We start from the raw sequence: 19,508 nt of genomic DNA, 5'->3' as shown, positions 1-19,508 counted from the left end.
AGACAGCGAGAGCGAGAGAGAGATAATCTGCACTAATCTGTTCTATGTAAATCTCGCTACGTCTACTTAGCCCAAACAAAGTACACCAACCAAAGGAGGGCCTCTTAAAGCATCCGTTTATTTAAAAAATATGACACAAAACTTAAAGACATGTACACAAGTACCTTTTGCAAAGTTTGTAACATGAGTTTCACAGCATAAAATACCTTAAAGGAAAACATTGGTTGTCTCTCATAGTGGGTGTAACTCGAACGCTTTGTAAAAAAATATTTTACAAATATCACTGCTAAAAATATTATTGCATATCCTTTCACTGCTTACCCATGTATGCATTACATACACTCAGACACACAGCATCACTTTCATATGACATGCATCTGTCAGTGCGTGGCGTGGTGGGTCATCTCTGTAGCTGGGTTGAGGCTGAGTTCAGCTAAGTTATTGAGGGTGGGGTCAGGGGGCGGACTCTGCAGATTCTGACTGGTCAGGGAACCCCTGTCCCGCGATTGGACGATGGCCTGGCGCAGAAAGGTGATCCACTGCTGCTTGTTGAAGGAGTCGTTGGCCTGCAGGCTGTGGGACTGGGCTTTGGCGCGGCCCCGGCTACTCACGCGGAAGCAGTTCCTCACTGTGTGTGAGAGATGGAGAAAGTTACAGACATGGAAGTGGAAGGTGGCATTTGGTCGCCTTAGGTGTACAATACCGTGACCTACGGGTATTGTATTGTATTGTTCAGATACGGCATATCTGTTAGCTGTTAAGCCTTAACAGCTAACTGTGTGTGTGTCTCTTAAGGCTTAACAGCTAGCTGTTAACCCTTAACAGCTAACAGAACATAATATACACCAATTTGTCATTTAAACCATAGTATTATTCCACAGTTAGTATTTACTTGTATGATAAACCAAAGTACATCATTTTCTACATTATCCTTGTACATAATAATTTGTCCTCACAATTTTCTAAACGTCATGAAGGAGGAAGGAAGCCACTTGCTCAAGGTAGCAAAGTGGCTTAGAGTACAGAACCCCACTGTCTGTAGAGTGAGAGACGGTGGGATCCGACCCCTCAAATCTTACCGACTGAGTGGAACACCCAAACCTCAAGGAGAGCCCCACCACCCTGCCCCGCCCCCCCCCCCCCCCCCACAACTCTGACCTTTGTCGTTGCCTCCGGTGAAGGCGGTACGGAAGGTGCCCCCCCCGCCGGCTTCTGAGTCTGGGATGTCCTCCAGGTTGAGCAGGGCGTTGGGGAAGGGCTGGCGGTACACCTGGTAGAGGTGGCCCCCCTCCCGGTCCTCCCCAAGCCGGGTCAGCACCAAGGCCAGCTCGAACAGGAACACATGGAGCCGCTAAGGGGCAGATTGCGGGACGGAGACGAAGGCACATGGAAGGAAAAGGAGGAAGGAAAGCAAGAAAACACGGACCATTTGGCTTGGGTACCGCAGAAGACACATTCTGGCTCTTGAGGGAAACGAGATGTCAGGCTGGTTTTAGGTTCTTAATATTGGTTGAGATGTCTAAACATTCAGGCATCAAACCCAAAGCAACCTCGCACTAAATAGTCCCCTATTTAGTTGCACTAAGATTAGTGGACAATTTGCGTGTTCTCCTTGAATATGGATGAGGGATATAATTGATACAAAGAATGAAAAGAGGGCAGAAGCAGCAGTACCTGTCCCTTGCTGTTCTTGAGTTCTCCTTGGCAGTAGAGGAAGCGGGAGAGCTGTATCTCTGGTATTCTCTGGGACTCCTCCATGTAGGCCAGACCCCGTCTGTAGAACTGACACTCTGCCTCCCCCGTCTTCTTGTTCACCTCTTCCACGATGCTCAGAATCAGCTCCAACTGAACGGCCCCCGGAGAAAAAACAGGATTTAAGTGTTTTGGCCGGCTTAAAGAATGACGTCCAGGGATCTGTGGATGTTTCAATGGAATGGTTTGTAGTCATTTAGCAGTTGACTTATCCATGTTGGTTTTACTTTCGATTTCATCAATCGGGATGAGGCTTTTTCTTAAATGAAGCCTGCAGGTTGACTGCCGATACTGGGAGTTGAACCACAAAAACAGTTTTTGACTGGGAATCCAACACACCCTAGCAACTAGACTATCCATCCCCCCTGAGAACCACTCACAGCGTCAGGTAGAATGTCTTCATCAGGGTGCTCCGGTGGAGTGCACTTCTGGATCTCTTTGAGCAGTAGCGGGTATTTGACCAATCGGCTCCGGGGGAGATCCAGGAAGTTCCACAGGTCCAGCTTCCTGCTGAAGGGGGACTCCTGGCAGAGAAGCAGGAAGCGCTCCACAGCTTTGTCCTGCTTCTTCAGGTCCAGCAGGGCCTTGGCCCCGACTTGGTTGCAGCAGTAGGTGATGTAGGCCTCAAGGCAGGGGAACTTCCAGGGGGCCAGTCAGAAAGAGAAAATATACACAGACAGACAGACAGACAGACAGACAGACAGACAGACAGACATATATATATATATAGAGAGAGAGGGAGAGGGAGAGAGAGAGACAAATACAAAGTCGATAAGTTGAAGGACAAACTCTCCACTCTCACCACTCTATCTTTCTCTCTCCTTTTTTAGATGGTCCATAGTTGCCATGGCGATAACTCACCCAATTCATCAGAGTGGGCGCCACCTCTCCTACAGTCTTCTCTGATCCTCGCAGCTTCTCTAGGCGAGTCAAGAAGTCTGCAGCAGCAAATACACAGTTATTGTAGCATGGTGGGGGACAGATATGCTGAAACAAAACCACTAAGTAACCACAATGAACACTCTGATGGTAGACGCGAACTCTGTGCCGTAATACGGATATACTGACTGCTAAGACTTGCTTTTGCACTTTTCAGTTTTTTATAATCACTGTGTGTATGTACCTCATGGTAAGAATTCTTAAGAATATCGTAAATATTTCAACATAAACAACGGCCATAATGCAAATTTACCATTTGACTTTGATCATTACGTATCTTCATCATTGGCGAGTTTCCAGTAGGAGACATCTTACCTTCATGAAGTGGTATGAGAGAATCCAAAGTTCCAAAGATATGGCCCAGCTCGCTCTCGGTCATGATTTCAAGCTTCAGCATTGGCTCGTAGTACACCTTGCAGACACACCACCAACACAGCAGGAGGTACAGGTGAGGTGTGGCACGGAAAGCACTTTCTATGTCTGCTGTTACAGTGTTGCTTCAATTTTATAGCCCATCTATGATGACAGCGTTGACCTCAGTTGGCTGATGTTGAAGTTGTCACCATGCCCGTAGCCAGCTATAAGGTCGACTCTGTCATTTCTTTTAGAGCTAAAAATTAAATACAAACTAAATACAACTATAAAAAGAAATCTGCGTTTGAGAACTTCTTTGAGATGAGTGCATGCCTAATTCAGTGTAGACTTGTTCTTTTGTTTCCACTATGTGTGCCATCTGGTACTCAGAAACGTGCAGTTGGTGTGTGAGCCAACAACCCCACTCCCCCCTGCCCTATTTCTCAAACCATGGCTACATCTCTAGTTGAGACTTCAAATCTGTATTGGCTTAAGGCCTGTTCTGGGGTTGTACCTTCTTCACCAGAATGAGGTCCTCTATCAGCTGTTTTTCACCTTGTGTCAGCTCGTAGATAACCTGCACGCAGAAGGAGAGAGTGACGTTAAAAGCGTGTCGACATTCCCAGCTCTCTCCCAGAACAAACCAATCACATGCACTTAAGCACATCCAAGTTAATGCACACACACGCACACACACACACACACACACACACACACACAAACACACCCCACACCGAGACGCACACACATGCACAGCTGATTGGTGCAAACAGGAAGCATGGTGTCCCATGCCGACTCACATCCTCTTTCACAATTGCACTCTTTACCTCGAAGTGACACAGAGTGGCACTTGGGAACAGGCAGATTCTAAAAAGTGTACTATAACATCTTTATAACTTATAACATCATCTGCCACATATACCCAGAAAATGATAATTTATTCGGAGTAAAAATCTCTAAAGCCAAACACAACATTTTACAACTGCCAAAGTTGTGCAATACCCAAGGTTTCACCAACTATTTCCCACTTTTGGAGTCAGGAGTTCCCCGATGACCCCCTCCCAAAAACCTCTGTCAGCGCGTGGATTTAGCATGTGTTGTATTTCACCCGGCCTCATGCTGTACCTCTTGCCGTTTGATCTCCTTCGCTGTGAGGTCATGGCTCTCCACGGTGTCGCTCCAGCACTGGCTGTTGTGTTTCCGCGTGAACAAGGGGGGCTTCTGCCGAGAGCGCATGTTGGCTGGGGGCAAGGGTCGCGCCTCCGTTCGGAAGCTGATGGAGCGCTGTTGGGTGTCACGGGGAGTTATGTCAGTAGACGTACAACGGAAACCGCTGCTTGTTGGTTTTTCTTCGGTATGTATTCATGTGGGTGCAGGTTACCGTGATAGACTGTCCAAAACGTTTCAGGGCTGGGGTCTTTGTGGGGGTTATGACGCCTGTCAGGCTGTTGGACTTCGCCACAGGTCTAACCCTCTTTGTACTTGGTTCCTGGGGATAATGTTTCCGTGACGTTTTAACACAGAAAGATAAACCAATTGTCCAGATCTTCCTGGATTGATAGAAATTATAAAAAGGAATGAGAAGTTCACCTCTGGGTCTTTCTTGTGCTCTGTGGTCTTTTCGTGGTCATCCTCCTCATCCTCTTCATCCTGAAACACAGAAAACAATGTATCTTCTTTCAAAAAGAAGACGTTAATCCAGAGTAAATGAAGGAAACATCTGGTTTGGAGGAATTTGGTTGTGCATTGTTGAGGTGATTTGATTAATCGAATGGCAGAATAAATGGATTCAGAAGTTCAGCGCATTTTATTAAATGATCACTTAAGGAAGAAGAACTATTGCAGCCCCAAAGAGAGAAACTAGGTGAAGCAACATGAACGGGGAGAGAAAGCCGAGGAAAATGAATAGTTGAGAAGGGTGTCGAGGACAACGTTGTTGCATTACGCAGATCGCTCACTTCCTGTGTGAACCTTCAAAGAGGAAGGAGAAGGAAACCTTGCTTTGTGTGTAGAATCACAAACGTCTGCTTCAAAGAACACCATTAGGGCATGATCAGTTTCCCAAAGACCAAAACATGCATGCACTTTTGTGGTTACACTTCGAGAAGGCAATGCATAATTGTCACTGCATAGCAGTGACAAACTGCTAAAGAGAAAGAAGGAAAGAATTGAAGACTCCTCAGTGATCCCTCATCACTCACCTCTGTGATGCAGAGAGCAGGATTCACAAACGGCTCCTGCTTTCTCTTTTTCTACAGTTTAGAAGTGAAGTTTACAGGTTTTTAAAAGGCTGAACATAAAGGCTTCAACAGAAGAGAAAGGGGAAGATATGCAGATGCACTGCAGTGGACTTACACAGGTATGGTCCGAGAGGTTACACTGTCTGTCTCTTGAACCAGACCTATATTAGGCACAGTCACAGCACATTCAGAACCAGGTAACAATTTACATTATAGTTCTCACTTTATACATCAAGTCCCATCCGTCAGCCCATTGGGTCTACATGGGGTTGATTTTGCTGGGTTGAAATGCAAACATGGAAATGTTTAATAAAAACTAGTACGAACTTACATTTCATCACATTAGGCATTAGATCAGCATAATTTGAAACCCTATTACAGCGTGTCAGAAAGCCTAAAACCTAACGAAGAGTGGCTTTTGAATTAAAATACAGACTAATTCCTAAGACTCTAAACAGTTTTTACATACCGGGAAGTCAACGAATCCTCAATTTCCATTGTCTTCAGCAATCTTTGTTCAATTCATCCTCAAACAACTATTTGCCAAAGTTTAGAATTAGTAGCCCCAATGACCAGAGCAGGTTTTTCCGTTGTTCACCTGCTCACGACTACCAGCAACCGTGCACTTGCTTCCCCTTCACTGCTGCTCTGACCACATCCTTTGTTTCACATCTTGCCGAACCTAATGGTGCTCTTTAGAACAGAGCTGAACACTAACGCTCAAAAGTTGTGTCAGACAAGCGCACTTAATGTGAAAACTTGAGAAATAGAGGAAGTGATTCTTCGCCCCCGCCACCCTCCCAACCCCTCCCCCTTCAAATAAAGCCTTACGCTCAGAACTGATGAAATGAACAGGGAAACGGAATGTAAAAGATTGCGAGTTTTGATTATGAATTCAAACCTTAGATGTTTTGCAGAGTCTGCGTACATTTTCGGGAGGTGAAATGGGTCGAACAAGTGACATCTTAACTTCAATAGCACACAACCCAGACAATTCAAACCACACTTGGTGAGAAATACATTTTAGAAATAAAATCTACAAAATGAAGACAAACACGGAAACATCTTTAACATGTTTATTCACTATCACATGAAGTGCTCCCATTCCAGGATACAACTCATTGCCTTGCTCTTACACTGTAATATCATCTGGAGTTTAACAAAGTAGAAAGAAGACAGTTTGTGATCTACTAGGTTTGTGCACCACAATTCTGCTCCAAATAAAATAGAAAAATAAACACCACATGGAAAATAAAGATAAGTGGAAACTCAAGTCATGTGCAAGTGCCTTTCTGCAAGCTGGTGCGCAGGTGACCTGACAGACACAGACGGGGGAGGGGGTCAGGTTCAGGTCTGCTAGGGCCCTTGTCCTGGCGCAGCCACTCGATTATTATACCGTCAGCGACAACTCATTTGCATATCAACTAACAATTCCAATTTGCAATCTCAATTAGAAGGAAGGTCCACATTTTGGGTTAGTAAAAAACAAAAAATATTGAAAATAAATCTTAATTGCCTTTTACCATTATTTGAGATGAGAAACTGGTATAACTTCCATGACTTGTGTTTGTGGAAAAAAGCCGCAATGTAGGTCTAGATAAGATAGGGTTCGAGGAGATAAAAAGGGGGTGCCCTGTTGAAGTTACCGAGGCCTAGGTGGGAGAGAGAAGCTCGGGGAGGTTAGAGAGACAGTAGCCGGGCTGTGAGGCACAAAGGGAAGGCAAACACTAAGGCGAATAATTGTCAAACTGGGTGGGAACATGTTTCTGGTAGAGATTCACTAGAGGGCCGGTAAACAGGCTTCCTCCCCACCTCTAACAACACTCCGGTCTACACAGCCGTGCACCGTCTCCCCAACGTGCGGACAGGTACAGCCTTTGAAAGGTCAGCTCAGCGGAGCTTATGTACAAACAGGCACTGGGCTACAACCACAGGCCTCAAGGAGAACTGATTGATCCCATGGGGCCGAAACGACTTCAGACCGCCCCTCCCCCAAAACCCATGGCTGTACCCACCCTCCACCCTGCGTCTCTCCCCCAGTGTGTGTGTGTGTGCGTGTGTGTGTGCGTGTGTGTATGTGTGTGCGCGTGTAAGTGTGTGTTCATGCGTCTCAGCGGATGGTGTATCTGACATAGGGCACTTCAACGTCGTCGTCCGTCTCGTCGTTGCAACACAGCTCGAACACCAGGGCCTTCACGTGCTTGCCCAGCTTCTTCTTTGACACCTTAGTCACGATCTCGGTCATCCTGAGGAAACCAAAGTTAGTAAATTACAAAAAAAGTCCACAATGCCCACGAGTCCATTGAGCAGACGCTTTGCCAACGTGACCGCCGGGCGAGTTCCGCTTCAACAGTGCTCGTGAGTCAGACGTTGCCACGTCAAAACCAAGTGGGGACACTTACGGTAGTTCGAGTCGCTCCCGGAGTTTGGCAGCGGGCATGAAGAATGAGTACAGCATGGACACGCCCTGAGACAGCATGGTGATCTCCAGCTTGTGCTCGTTCTGCACACAAAGAGGAAGGGTTACACAACGCAACAAGGCAACACAAAACATGACAGGGACGTGGTGAGGCGCGGGGAAAGTACCTTGAAGTAGTCGATGAACTGCCGAAGGGTCATCTCCTCGCCGTTGGGCTGGATTCCCTTCACCTCGAAGCGATCCCACAACGTCCAGTCGATTTCGTAATACTGCATCAGAGCAGGGGCGAGAAAGGAGGTTAGCGTTCCATTAGTCCATCCTGTGTGGTGAACGACAGACCTAGATACGAGTCTTCTCCTCAGCCCACACTGAAACCATCAGCGTGAGAAGTTCAGTTGAACTCACTTACAGCAGGCAGTCACACTGGCCTGCCAACTGCATCAGTATTAGCATGGCTTGATTCATCACAGGAGATCGATCCACCCATTTTACCAAATGCTACAAAGCTCTTTCCTTTGATTTTCAATTACACAAAACATACCATCAGGTATTTAAGACTGAAGTTTCCCCATAAAAAAACATTTAAGAATCCAACGTTTAAGTCATGAAAATAGTCAGCCTCGTCAATAGACAAGTTTGATGGCCTATTTAACATACCATAAGCAACGGAGCACAAGAGCAACAACCCCTACCTTATGACTGGGGGCAGCGAGGGGCTCAGAGAAGGCGAAGAAGGGCAGGGCCAGGTTCATGAAGCCGTTCTTGAACGACTCCAGCTTGGTGTGTCCCTGGACGATTTTGATGAGCTCCAGACACACCAGGCCCACCACGGAGCCCGTGGTGGTGGCGATGGCCGGGATGATCTTACCAGCGATCAGCTTGCTCTGGAGTGGAGGGACAGGTGTTTGATTAAGTGACACCCCAGGAGAGAGAAGTGGGGTTTAAATTAATCATACCACAGGTGGCGCCGCCCGAGCCACCTGATTGATCATCTAGACTGACCAAATAAGCACAACACCAGCCACAGCTCAAATGAAAAAGGCCTCATCACTACGAATACCACTCCGCCATTGATCTGACCTATAGAACAACGCTTTAAAGTGCCTAAATTAGCAGCTGTAGTAAGGATCCGTACCGGTGACAAAGGGTTAGACTTATGGATGCTACTAATCTATTCAAGAGGCCTTTTGTAGCCAAGGTGTACAGTTGTATTGAAAACACCTGCATCTTAAGACCACACAGTCCCCGCCGGTTTAGGGCCTAACAAAGGTCATGTGGCCCGACCTTGTGTCTGTCCGCAGGGGGGATGTCGTAGTTCTCTGCTCTGAGGTTAGACGCGGCCACAATGAAGTCCATGTGGAAGTTAGAGTCGTCATCCTGAAGCCCACAGAAGAAAAACAATTAAATGACCATTTAGTCTTTAAATGGGCAGGGTGTTGGAACACAATAACACAGCCGTGTGTACAATGAGTCAGTGGGTGATGGCGTTACCTTCTCGAACTCAATGGCGGTCAACTTGAACTTGTTGGTAGACTCCAAATTGGGGAGCAGCGTCTTAAGCTCCTCCAGTCTCGAGTCATCTGTGCACACAAACACAGAATAATTAAGAGTATGGACGGATAACTCCCAGTGGACCCAATTGGAGACCACCCACACCCCTTTTAACAGGGCTGAGAGCCCTGATGCGTCTGTGCTGTTCAGAGAAAGGCCTCACCAACTGAGCCGTGGGCGCTGTGCATCTCCGTGTCCGACACGTGGATCTTCACCCCAGAGCGGGGAGTGAAGACAGGGATGTTGATCTCCTGCAGGATCTTGGCCAGGGCGGCGCGGTCCGTGCTCCCGGGCATGCCGTACGTCTGGGCGTACAGGTTGGCGCCGGCCATGACGTAGTCCATGTGGAGTTCCTGGAAGGGTTTAAAAATGTAAGAAGGAAAATGCTGTAGAAATGCCAAGCAGGTGACAATGGAATAAGTGGGACGATGCGTCCTGAAAGTCAGGCACAGATGTCAAGGAAACTCACGTTGTCGGTGCTGAATTCTAAGCCGTGGGGGCACCTTTTAGGGCCGGACCAGAAGGGGGCGCCAGAGCTGGTCAGCTGTAAAATCAAAAAGACAGCTCTGCATCAATTTCGATGCCGCGCCGTACACACGCCGTTAAAACCGTGTTTGGACCCTCTTTGAAGTGGAGCGATGGGGTGGGCGCTGGGCGTACCTGCTCCGGGGGGAAGTTGTGCAGCAGCTGGCGGATGTTGTTACTGTACTGGCACTGCCAGTGGCTGCGGGCCCAGGTCACACATTCCACCCAGCTGTGGGGGCAGTCCGTAACCAGGGTCTTGTAGACCGCCTCCAGCACCTCCAGGGGCTGAGCTCCTGGAAGCTTCAGCGTACGCTCCATGAACTTGGGGTCTCTGAGGAGAAGAAGCATATCACCCACATTGAGTTAGTGGATGGATGCAGAGTAAAGCCATGGGCCAAGTCATGATCCACATAGAATGAGAGTAAAATGCCCGGCGGGACAAAAAAAAAAAAAACATGGTCCCAACCGGGCGACGACTGATACTTTGATGGAAAAAGTCTTCGGAGCAGCAGATGGTCGCAGAGATTTAAATTTGGTGATATCCGCTTGCAAAACAAAAATCTTTTTCTGAGAAAACGATAGTATTGTTTTAAAATACATGCTACACTTTCAAACCTAATTAATTCACAGATCAAGGCTAATACTTTCTACTGTTGGCACTATCTTTTGAATTAGCTGGAACCCGAACAGATTACGCCTTTTCCCCCCCGCAAATGGCACGTTCTTTGCAAGAACATGACAATACTGATGTCATCGGTTCGAGTCGGATTCTGACCAAAAAATGACGCGAGAGCTGCCGAGTTCCTCCAAACAGAATTAAATGGTAATATTGTTTATTTTAAAGCATTTCCTCTTTTTTATTTATGATTAACGGACAACGGAAAGAATTACCTCACATCCATATACATTTTGGCAGGTGTGAAACGATATTAAATTTATTAAATGCGAGTATGTGTTGCGTCAGAGACAACTGTTCAGCAGGATTTGCCATCGCATTTTTGTAGAGTTGAAGGACCAGCAGCCAAATACTCTTGTTGAAGCCCTCACACGGTGGTGGACAAGTCTTCTATTGGTCTACACTGAGAATTCCTGCCAAGGCTTCTAATTATTTCCTTCAATAATGGAAACTGCTGCTAATCGTCGCCCTGTCTGTAAAAAATAAATAATCCATTTTCATCGTACAGCGACATCCGACTAGAATCTACTTCATGTAAAATACAAACATCAAATATAAACAAGCACACACCCAAGTACTCAAGATTCAATCTTGTTGAAGCTCATCAATTCAGACTTCTCTTCTATATTGCAAAGCCATTTCAAAGTGGATGACAGAACATTCTTTCTTCAGACCAAATGTTTGGGCAAAATGGAAACCACACCTAGGGTCTATTGCTCAGCAAGTGTTGCTTGGCAACAAAGTAAAACATCGCAACCAGTTCTCCATGTGAGAGTTCACATGGAGGCCACATAGTGGCCAGTCTAGTAATGACGGGTTAAAGGGGGGTTTGCTGGGCTTCGGCGACCACTCTACCGTGGAGTGCAATGTCCATCCCGTCATAGTTCCCAACACCCAAAGTCAGCATGGGGGGGGGGGGGAAACTCACGTGAGATACTGCATTGCGTTCTCTGAAGGTTGTTTGAATAGTCCCTCAAACTCATCACGTGCCCACTAAACAGGGAGAAAGGACACAAGTTAGAGAGCAGTGCAAACACAGCTTCAGGGTGTATGTGTGGTACAGATAAAGACAACGTATGATACCACAATAAAGAGAACTTATGAAAGCGCTAAAACACGACCCCTTTGAAGGACTTGCTCCCTGCGCGCTCTTCTCAAAGGGAGTACCGTTTGCCAACGCCTGTCTCTGGCCTACTGACCTGTAGTGTGTGTTCGATGGCGTTGGGGAAGTTCTTGAGGGTGCAGATGGGGATGGACTTCTCTGGAGGGTCCTGGCTGGAGCTGTATGATTCTGTGAGGAAGGGGATGACTACCTGCACGTTGCCCTTGGTGCCCAGAGTACCTGACTCCAGCAGGGGCTTGCGGTAGTACACGCAGCGCCGGTCCATATACATACCTACAGACAGAGAGCCAAAAGGGGAAGTTACAAAAAGGGGAACCAATTTTATACTTAACATAAAGTAAATAAAGTCCTTGAATATGAATCAGAGTAAGCCCAGGGTCTTGATGACGCACAACCCAAGTCAGGTGACATGCAGGTCACCCTTCAAAACAGAATGCATAGCATTTAGGAGCACTCCCTTACGTGCGTCAACGTTGTCCAGTGCATTGGCCACGCCGTGGAGGCTCTCAAAGAAGTCGTCGTCGTAGACCCGCTCTGTGTCGGGGCCCACGCGGTTCTGGTGGCCCGTGATGTTGAAGGAGGGGTTCATGAGCTTCACCGCTGCCGCCGCAGTCTCACTCTTCATTTTCTGCACAGCCCAAAATACGTCATTTGAAGATCTAAAATGTTTTGATCTATAAATATTCTGCATAAATTTAAAATAAAAGCCAAATTAACTGAAAACACCATTACAGGAAAAAATTTATGGAATGACCCTTCTCAGAGTTAATGCGGAGTCATGCCGCAAATGCGACCTCAGCATCAAAAAGCTTGACAAAATGAAAAGACAATCAAGACAGTGCAGAGGTTTGTGCTACAGCCCTAGATCCTTGTGGCTTTTACAACTGCTTTCCGGCTCATTTCCTGAGCGTACTTTCACAGCATTGCACCTGCTAGCCAAACAGATAGTCCATCAATCAGGAGAACTACTCCTGCTTGACTACAACAGCCCACACCCAGCCATTTGTTTTAGTACATCATATGGCTCCTGAGCCATGCTTCAACTGCAGTCGCTTTGGATGCACTTGAATAATACAAATAGGAAACTGGAGGTTCAATGTAATTCAACCCAGAGAATAATATCCCAGCAGTGGAGCTCAGGCTCTTAGCACTGTGCTCAACATTTACAATATGATGCTACTAACCGTGACATCACGAGGCCTGAAGAGGAACTGTCTGTTGAGGTTGGATTTCTCAATGGTGTCCATGTCGGTCACGATGACCTCGCCTCCTTTACTGGCCAACCCCATCATGGCAAAGTTCTTCATCAGCTCACAGCCAATGGCACCTGCTCCCACCTGACAGTCACATTTTGGGTCGAACGTTGACATTTTAACAACAGTTTTGTTAAGACAATAGAATCAGACAGAAGAAAACTAAGTGTCAATGAATTTATAATAGATTGCTTATAGTTTCAGCTGTTCCATTTTGTAGCATTGCATTTTAAAATTAGGGTTATTGCTTCTTGGTTGCTTGCCAGATGAAACGGGTACATTTACAACATTACTTTATTCTGAGGTTCTTAAATGGTTACAGGCATTTCCCATTCTTTACAAATCTTTAAATACCAGATTATTCAGCTGGGGATTTCTATTTCTATCCGATCCTTCCAGAACAGAGTATAGCACACCCAGCAACAAGATCCAAGCAAACTTCTGATAACCTCGCGGCGGGCTGACTCACAAGGAAATAGCGCTGCTTGGCAAGCTCGTCCTGCAGCTTGGTGCCAAACACTGCAATCTGCCCGTCGTAACGACTGTTCCTCTGGGGGAGGGGAGGGAGAGATAAGGAGGGGTGAGCTGAAGTTTCAGTCACTGATTTATTGGTGAGATTAAGGGAGTGTACGTTTATATTGGCACTTACAGGTGCGCACTCTTCCTCTGAGAGCAACACTCCTTCCTCTTCCGCCAGGCACTCCAGTGCGTCAAAGTAAAGCCACTGCATAATGGGCATGAACTTTCCAGTGCACGCCTGAACAATAAACGGACATAACCACATAAGTTAGGAACAGTTAAAAGGACAATGCAACCACAAGACATGCCCTGACACGCAGAGAGCAATACTCTGAAACAACCTGAATGATTAGGGAGGACTGAAGTATTGACTCTTAAACTTTAGGGGGAAATGCATTTGACACACTCCCATCGCCCGTATCTGGTGTACTGTCCTTTTTCTGTTTGAAGAATTACCTTCATGACTTCCTGTGCAGCCAGCCCACCAATGAATGCATTAATGGGTGCAAGGTCGCCAGCAGCGACGAATGCCAGTTTCTTGATAAGCGGTTCATCCAGCTCCTCCACCTTTGCTGAACCGGTCAGAGAAGAGTTCACCTCCTTAGCCAAAGCTACGATCTCGTCAGCATCAGCCTGGAAACCCAAACAAGAAGGTCAGCATGTTACAATAGTACAAACTACACTGCAGTGGCCACCATGGATTGCAATCTTGGAGTCAGAAGCTGCAGAGTGGACGCTCACCCGGCACCAAGGCTTGGGCAGGCTGCTGTGTTTCTTCTGGTAAGCATGGATAGCCTGGTAGCCGACATGGAGCTGTCCTGGACGTTCAAACTTGGCAAAGTCTGTTATCATCAACTCTGGCTCAGCCAAGGAGGAGGGGAAGGATTTCTGCGAAGGAACAAGGATTTGTTCCGTTTTTTTGAAAGTCACCATCTTGTCATTGTGCCATGTCAGCTTGAAATAGAAAGAGAGTCACTTACAAAGGAGATCTTCTTTGGCATCTTGACCTGGGACACAATCCCTCCTCTCGCGTATTCAGAGAAGCCGGTGGTGTCGCAGATGCTGAACGTGTAGGGGCCTGTCGAACACAACAGACGGCCAATTTAATTATGAATGAATCCAACGATACATCAGCACACGCAGGAACTAAGTGAACACAACTCACGTACCAAGAACCTTGATTTCAACGGGCGTGCAAGCGTTGAGCTCCGTCATACCCTGGACCTCGGTGAAGGTGACGAAGTCCCCGCTCTCGAAGCCATGACGGGCTTCGTCAAGGCAGGTGACCACCGCGGCAGCGTCCTGCCAAGAATACGGATACACAGTCGTCTCAATCAGCTACTTCAGAAGCTCATGAGAGCACTGCAGACCGGCAGAGCGAGCGGAGGGACCCACCTTGGTTATCATGGAGATCATGGCGCTCAGAGGCTGCTCTCCGTTGATGTCGAACACCACCATGTCATCCCCAAAGTCGCAGAACAACTGACTGCAAGACAAAGCACACACATCAGATGGTTTACAGACAGGGTTGGAAGAGGTAGACGGATGCTTCAACAGAGGATGTCGGCTGACACTGGGGGAAGGCGCAGAAGGCTTACCCAAACAAGCCCCTTGTGTCTGCGATGACCAACTTGACGCCTTTGCTGTGACAGTACTCTCCCACCTGAAGCTGCTCCTCGAGTGGGGAGTTGGTCAACACCACCACCTAAGATGAAAGTGACATTGCATTCAAAGAAGGGCCTTTGATCATGGGACCAAAGGAAAACCGAGTGTTGCAGTTATATGAAAAGTAAGTACCTCAAATTGAGTCAGGTAGTCATTGGTGAGGGTTCCTGTGTAGGCGACCACGGGGACATAGCTGTTGAGCTCTGCCAGACGGGGCTGGCTCACCTCGGCCCTGTTCTTCCCCAGATCCGCCTCCCGCAGGTAGAACTACCGCATACCAAAAACAAAGACATACCAGAAATACAGAACGTGAATGACATTATACAAATATTGCATTGCCATCAGAACCAGTCTACTACACTGCACACCAATTACCAACCAATTTAATTAGGCTAAAATGCAGCAGCCTTAACTCTTCTTAGTTCAGAAGGGGTCAAAAGAGAGCTTGGCATTCTCCCTCAAGATCTTGGTTTTATCATCATCATGTGGCCCTGTGACAAGCCACCCGCTACTAAATGTAGGTCATTGCCGACCAGTAAGGTCAGCTTCTATCACTTAAAATGTAATCCAGGCCGATAAAATGATTTGCAAGACAAAAATGGATGCACACCTGTGAGGAGAGGTCTCTCCATTCAGCCAAACCCTGATCGTGCACAGCGACACTTTTGACTCCTCCCAGAATAACATTCTTGGCAATCTCCACTCCAAGGCCTCTCATGCCAGAGATGAGCACCTTGGCGTTCTGCATGCGTTTCATGGCTTCATGGCCCAGAACATAGCTAAACGGGAACACAAAGTGTGAGACATGGTCAAAGGATTTCAATCAACTCAGTCTTTTCACCAGGAAGACAAATAACTTTTGTGTTGGGTGTGGTTTGCAGTGACAGACTTACAGTTGTCTGGAGTACAGCCCTTCATCGATCTCAGCATCATTGCCATTCTTAGCCATTCCCTGCAGATGGACAACAGAGGAGGCTTGTTAATTAAGTGTACCAGTTTAAGAGTGTGTTGACCATGCTTGCGGGTGTCACACTTACGTTGGCAGGTGTGTGGGACAGTTCCGTTTTAGAGTTTGAGGAGGAGCAGTTGGATTCCGTCTTCGTCTCCGTTCCTGACAAGCGACGCTTCTTGGACAGCGGCGAGCTGGACATCTGTGATGGACAAGCCAGAGTTAGCGTCCGTTCCAAATTAATTGCAATTAACATCAACTGACGCACCTCAGCACTGGACAGTTCCTATGTTGACGAATGGTACCAAAAGCTTTTACCCAAACAAAATAGATGGGTAACATCTGATAAATGTATCTAGGTGGCAACAAAGGCCACCTAATTATTATGCATTAGCTAGTTTTACAATGAGATAATTTAACACAACAAATTGTGTGATATCAGACGAGATGTTGAAATAATTGTTTACAATTCCAAGTAATAAATTGCATTAAGAAGCTGAAGAGCTAAATTCTACTTCATCCTTTTCATGTTGGTGAAGGGATTTCCAGTGCAGCAGCTGGGATGGCTCTAAGCCAAGCACAAATCTAGTAGAAAACGAACTGAGCCCTGGGAAGAGCCATGAATAGCAGCATTATCAGTCCTTTCATTATCGGACAGAGCTGCTTGTCTGTGTACCGGTATTGTTTATGACATACAAGGACCGACTACCCAGTTTCCACAAAACAGCTGAATCATTAAAACTTCACTGCGGTAAAGGCAGCAACACTTCAATGACTGGCAGGTGTAGACGCAATGACCCGTCAAAGCCACCAGAACTATAAGCACAACTAACAAAAAGATAAATTTATTTTATGGCCAAACAATTCGACATGACGCTCATTACAGAAAAAGTAGTCAAATTAACATAAAATCTGGTATCCTCTGCGGTTTTCTCCGCCCTGAAACTGATTGATCCACAAGAACCCGTCTGTAGTAACTTAAATTAAACTTAAAACGGAAGAGGTCAGGCTTGATATAAACGAAACAAAGATTACATTTGATCCCATTATTGAAACGAAAGTAAATTTCACTGGCCTCGAAAACGCAGAAATTCAATAAATATATACAATTCATTCAACAAACTTGATTTGCTGCTGTTAACCAATTTTGATATATATTTTTTTATAAAGTAGCTACTGTCAGCCATCATATCAGAATCGGATCCCAACATGGACGTAGCAGGTCGTTAACCACGGTAACACAAGTGATTTAGCAATGGATCACTTTTGGACCCGATCGGAGCATTAATAACTTAGGAGCAGAAACCCAGCAGCCTGACAGCTTCTCCCCCAGCGGGTCCAGGCCTCATCCAGTGCGGAACACAACTTAACTGGCTAGCTAGCGGCTGCACGCTGCGATACAAAACACCGTCGTCATGATCATCACGAAAACACGATTACTGGCCAATATAAACATTCATAATGACGTACGTCTGTTCGGTTCAAATCAAACCGAAATTATGAATTTGAACGAGCCATCTTCGCAAACGATTGACTAGCATTGCACCCGCTCTCCATTGATCGGTTTCTTACCAATAATCCTTCCCTGGCCCTTCTCAAACCAAACCACCTCGCTCTGCTTATGGCGTCAACAGATGAAGAGGATGATGATGGGGCAGCTCGGGAAATTAAAAAACGTAACGGGGCAAATAGTCTTCGCTATCTTGTCGAGTCACTATGTCGTCTCGCCGAGTCCTGTGTAATCGTGTTGTTGGCTTTGCGACTGCAGAAGGGAACAAAACCAAAATGGCAGATAGAGCAGGGGCGGAGCCTAGGGGCGGAGGCTGTGACGCAGAAGCTGAGATGTGCACCAGCAAGGGAAGCTGCTGTCCCCGCTCCTTTCTCATTGGCCTGTGAGCCATAGTGTGTGTATATCCCGCCTCTCGCAGAAAATGTGTGGCACCAAAGCTTCCTGGGCACCATAGCTAAACAATGAAGTAGAGAAATTATCTAACGGTAATACAAAAAACACCAGTTCTAATGGACCGCTCTGCATTACAAAAAAAAAGTTATAATCCATGTGTACCAGTGCTGTGTCCATTTTTAAACCCTAATGCTGAAGACACCGCTGCAAAGCAACTGGCGATGGTTTTATGTAACACGAAAGGTTAAACGCAGCATCTTTGTGTCAGGGAGATTGTCAACTAAACCCCTTTGCAGACTAAAGCCACATGGCGTCTTACAGACTTGGGCTAACTTGCCATTTAATATATATGAAGCTGAATCAGACCATGCGTGTAGCACCTGCTTAATTGTTATCCCACCATAATGTCGACCAGAGATGTGCAATACGTTCACATCCATGTATACACATTAAAAAAGCCCAAGATACCACCATATACACAGATCAGCAGATGCCACTGTTACATACCATGATTATGCTAACTTTATAGACCCAGACATATTAGGTTAGGGGTGAGCATTCCTGCAGCAGGAGTGTTGGGGGAGGGGGTGTCTAGCAAATGACAAAGGCCCAAGGAAACGGGCCGCTTATTCTCTTGTGCACATGTTAGGGGAACCCAGTATCCACCTCTCCATAAATCACAGCATGCTTTCAAATATGCCCAGAAAGTGATACGTTTGCCATTATTGGTATACAATAACTGGTCAACAATAGTAAACAGATCCATCAGTTAACACAAATGGACCACAATGACTGTGGTCACAGTGGACTTGCTAAAGTGCACCATGGCCAAGTTTAAATATGGTCAGTAAGTCAAGTTATTTACGGTCTTATCTCCAACGTTTGGTTTTAAGAAGCTATAGTCCCAAAGTGCGTTGTTTGTCACTGAATGGACTTAGGTTCCTCTACTGTGCACATCCACATTGCAAACCAGTACTAAACACTACTCCCAGCCGAGCGGAGGGTTTAGTCAAGGAGGCATGATGCAGGACACACATTCCCGGCCGTTAAAAACGCTCGCTGCCATGAAATAACCACAAAGTCTCGTTGCCTTCACGATTGCGTAGTTATTAGCCCATGTAGCTTAGCTGAAGAGCTACAGAACCAACCCAGCATTTTCTCTGCCATCCCGTTAGCAGACGAGCTAACCTTAGCAACGTAGCTGAAGCTACCAACAGCTATACGTTTGCGTTCACAAGTGTGCAGAACTTACCACATCCGATCTTACTCGGCCTGATAGGGAGTATCAAAAAATACGCTTTGTATTGAAACAAGAAATCTGACAACAAATGTGACAACTCTACAGTTTTCCCCAGAAGTCTGACAGGGTGGCGGGATCTGAGTGACTCTCCGTGAGCTTCTGGACGAGTGCCTGCCCGGCTGTTCCAGCACGAGCGTCTCAGGACCAAAATTTCAGTTGATAGCAAAGCAAAGCAGCAACATGTGCACGGCGATGGATCAACCGACGTCTTGGTCAGGGGTGCCGCTAAACATGTAAATGATTCATATTTAACTATAGAGGATTTACAAGTGTACGTTTTAACAAGGATAAATTATATTTTTTAAAGTTGTATTTATTTTTACCATACCAGCATGGAGAC

General features: G+C 46.4%; 2 protein-coding genes and 1 non-coding gene across 5 annotated transcripts; all 3 read right to left on the bottom strand.

The window, feature by feature from the left end:
* Nucleotides 1-99: 99 nt before the first annotated feature.
* Nucleotides 100-6,019, bottom strand: arhgef3l (Rho guanine nucleotide exchange factor (GEF) 3, like). Of its 2 annotated transcripts, XM_060048320.1 has the most exons (13): nucleotides 5,755-6,019; nucleotides 5,401-5,446; nucleotides 5,247-5,297; nucleotides 4,636-4,695; nucleotides 4,427-4,534; nucleotides 4,171-4,329; nucleotides 3,560-3,622; nucleotides 3,007-3,103; nucleotides 2,614-2,690; nucleotides 2,133-2,390; nucleotides 1,675-1,845; nucleotides 1,159-1,351; nucleotides 100-628 (listed from the first exon to the last, which is right to left on the bottom strand). In XM_060048320.1, exons 1-13 carry the CDS (start codon nucleotides 5,781-5,783, stop codon nucleotides 381-383), a joined length of 1,560 nt encoding a protein of 519 aa, XP_059904303.1. In that variant the 5' UTR covers nucleotides 5,784-6,019; the 3' UTR covers nucleotides 100-380. The 2 variants fall into 2 exon arrangements, with proteins under 2 accessions (XP_059904303.1, XP_059904315.1); XM_060048332.1 differs by lacking the exon at nucleotides 5,247-5,297.
* A 328-nt stretch (nucleotides 6,020-6,347) lies between these two features.
* uba1 (ubiquitin-like modifier activating enzyme 1) lies at nucleotides 6,348-19,317 on the bottom strand. Of its 2 annotated transcripts, none has more exons than XM_060048305.1 (26): nucleotides 19,121-19,317; nucleotides 16,054-16,167; nucleotides 15,910-15,968; nucleotides 15,627-15,795; nucleotides 15,149-15,283; nucleotides 14,950-15,056; nucleotides 14,747-14,837; nucleotides 14,521-14,653; nucleotides 14,332-14,429; nucleotides 14,093-14,239; nucleotides 13,808-13,984; nucleotides 13,482-13,589; nucleotides 13,302-13,382; nucleotides 12,764-12,916; nucleotides 12,042-12,207; nucleotides 11,656-11,852; nucleotides 11,385-11,449; nucleotides 9,916-10,111; nucleotides 9,725-9,799; nucleotides 9,419-9,608; nucleotides 9,196-9,284; nucleotides 8,989-9,081; nucleotides 8,397-8,588; nucleotides 7,872-7,973; nucleotides 7,688-7,788; nucleotides 6,348-7,531 (listed from the first exon to the last, which is right to left on the bottom strand). In XM_060048305.1, the coding sequence occupies exons 2-26, from the start codon at nucleotides 16,165-16,167 to the stop codon at nucleotides 7,396-7,398; spliced, it is 3,174 nt and encodes a 1,057-aa protein (XP_059904288.1). In that variant the 5' UTR covers nucleotides 19,121-19,317; the 3' UTR covers nucleotides 6,348-7,395. The 2 variants fall into 2 exon arrangements, with proteins under 2 accessions (XP_059904288.1, XP_059904279.1); XM_060048296.1 differs by lacking the exon at nucleotides 19,121-19,317 and adding an exon at nucleotides 17,538-17,750.
* Nucleotides 8,058-8,177, bottom strand: LOC132467817 (small nucleolar RNA U6-53/MBII-28). The gene has a single exon (XR_009528089.1). It is a non-coding gene; the product is annotated as a small nucleolar RNA U6-53/MBII-28 (small nucleolar RNA).
* Nucleotides 19,318-19,508: the final 191 nt, after the last annotated feature.

This window comes from Gadus macrocephalus, chromosome 1 (genome assembly GCF_031168955.1).
Source record: "Gadus macrocephalus chromosome 1, ASM3116895v1".
Lineage (NCBI taxonomy): Eukaryota > Metazoa > Chordata > Actinopteri > Gadiformes > Gadidae > Gadus > Gadus macrocephalus.
This window is presented reverse-complemented; position numbering and strand designations above follow the sequence as displayed.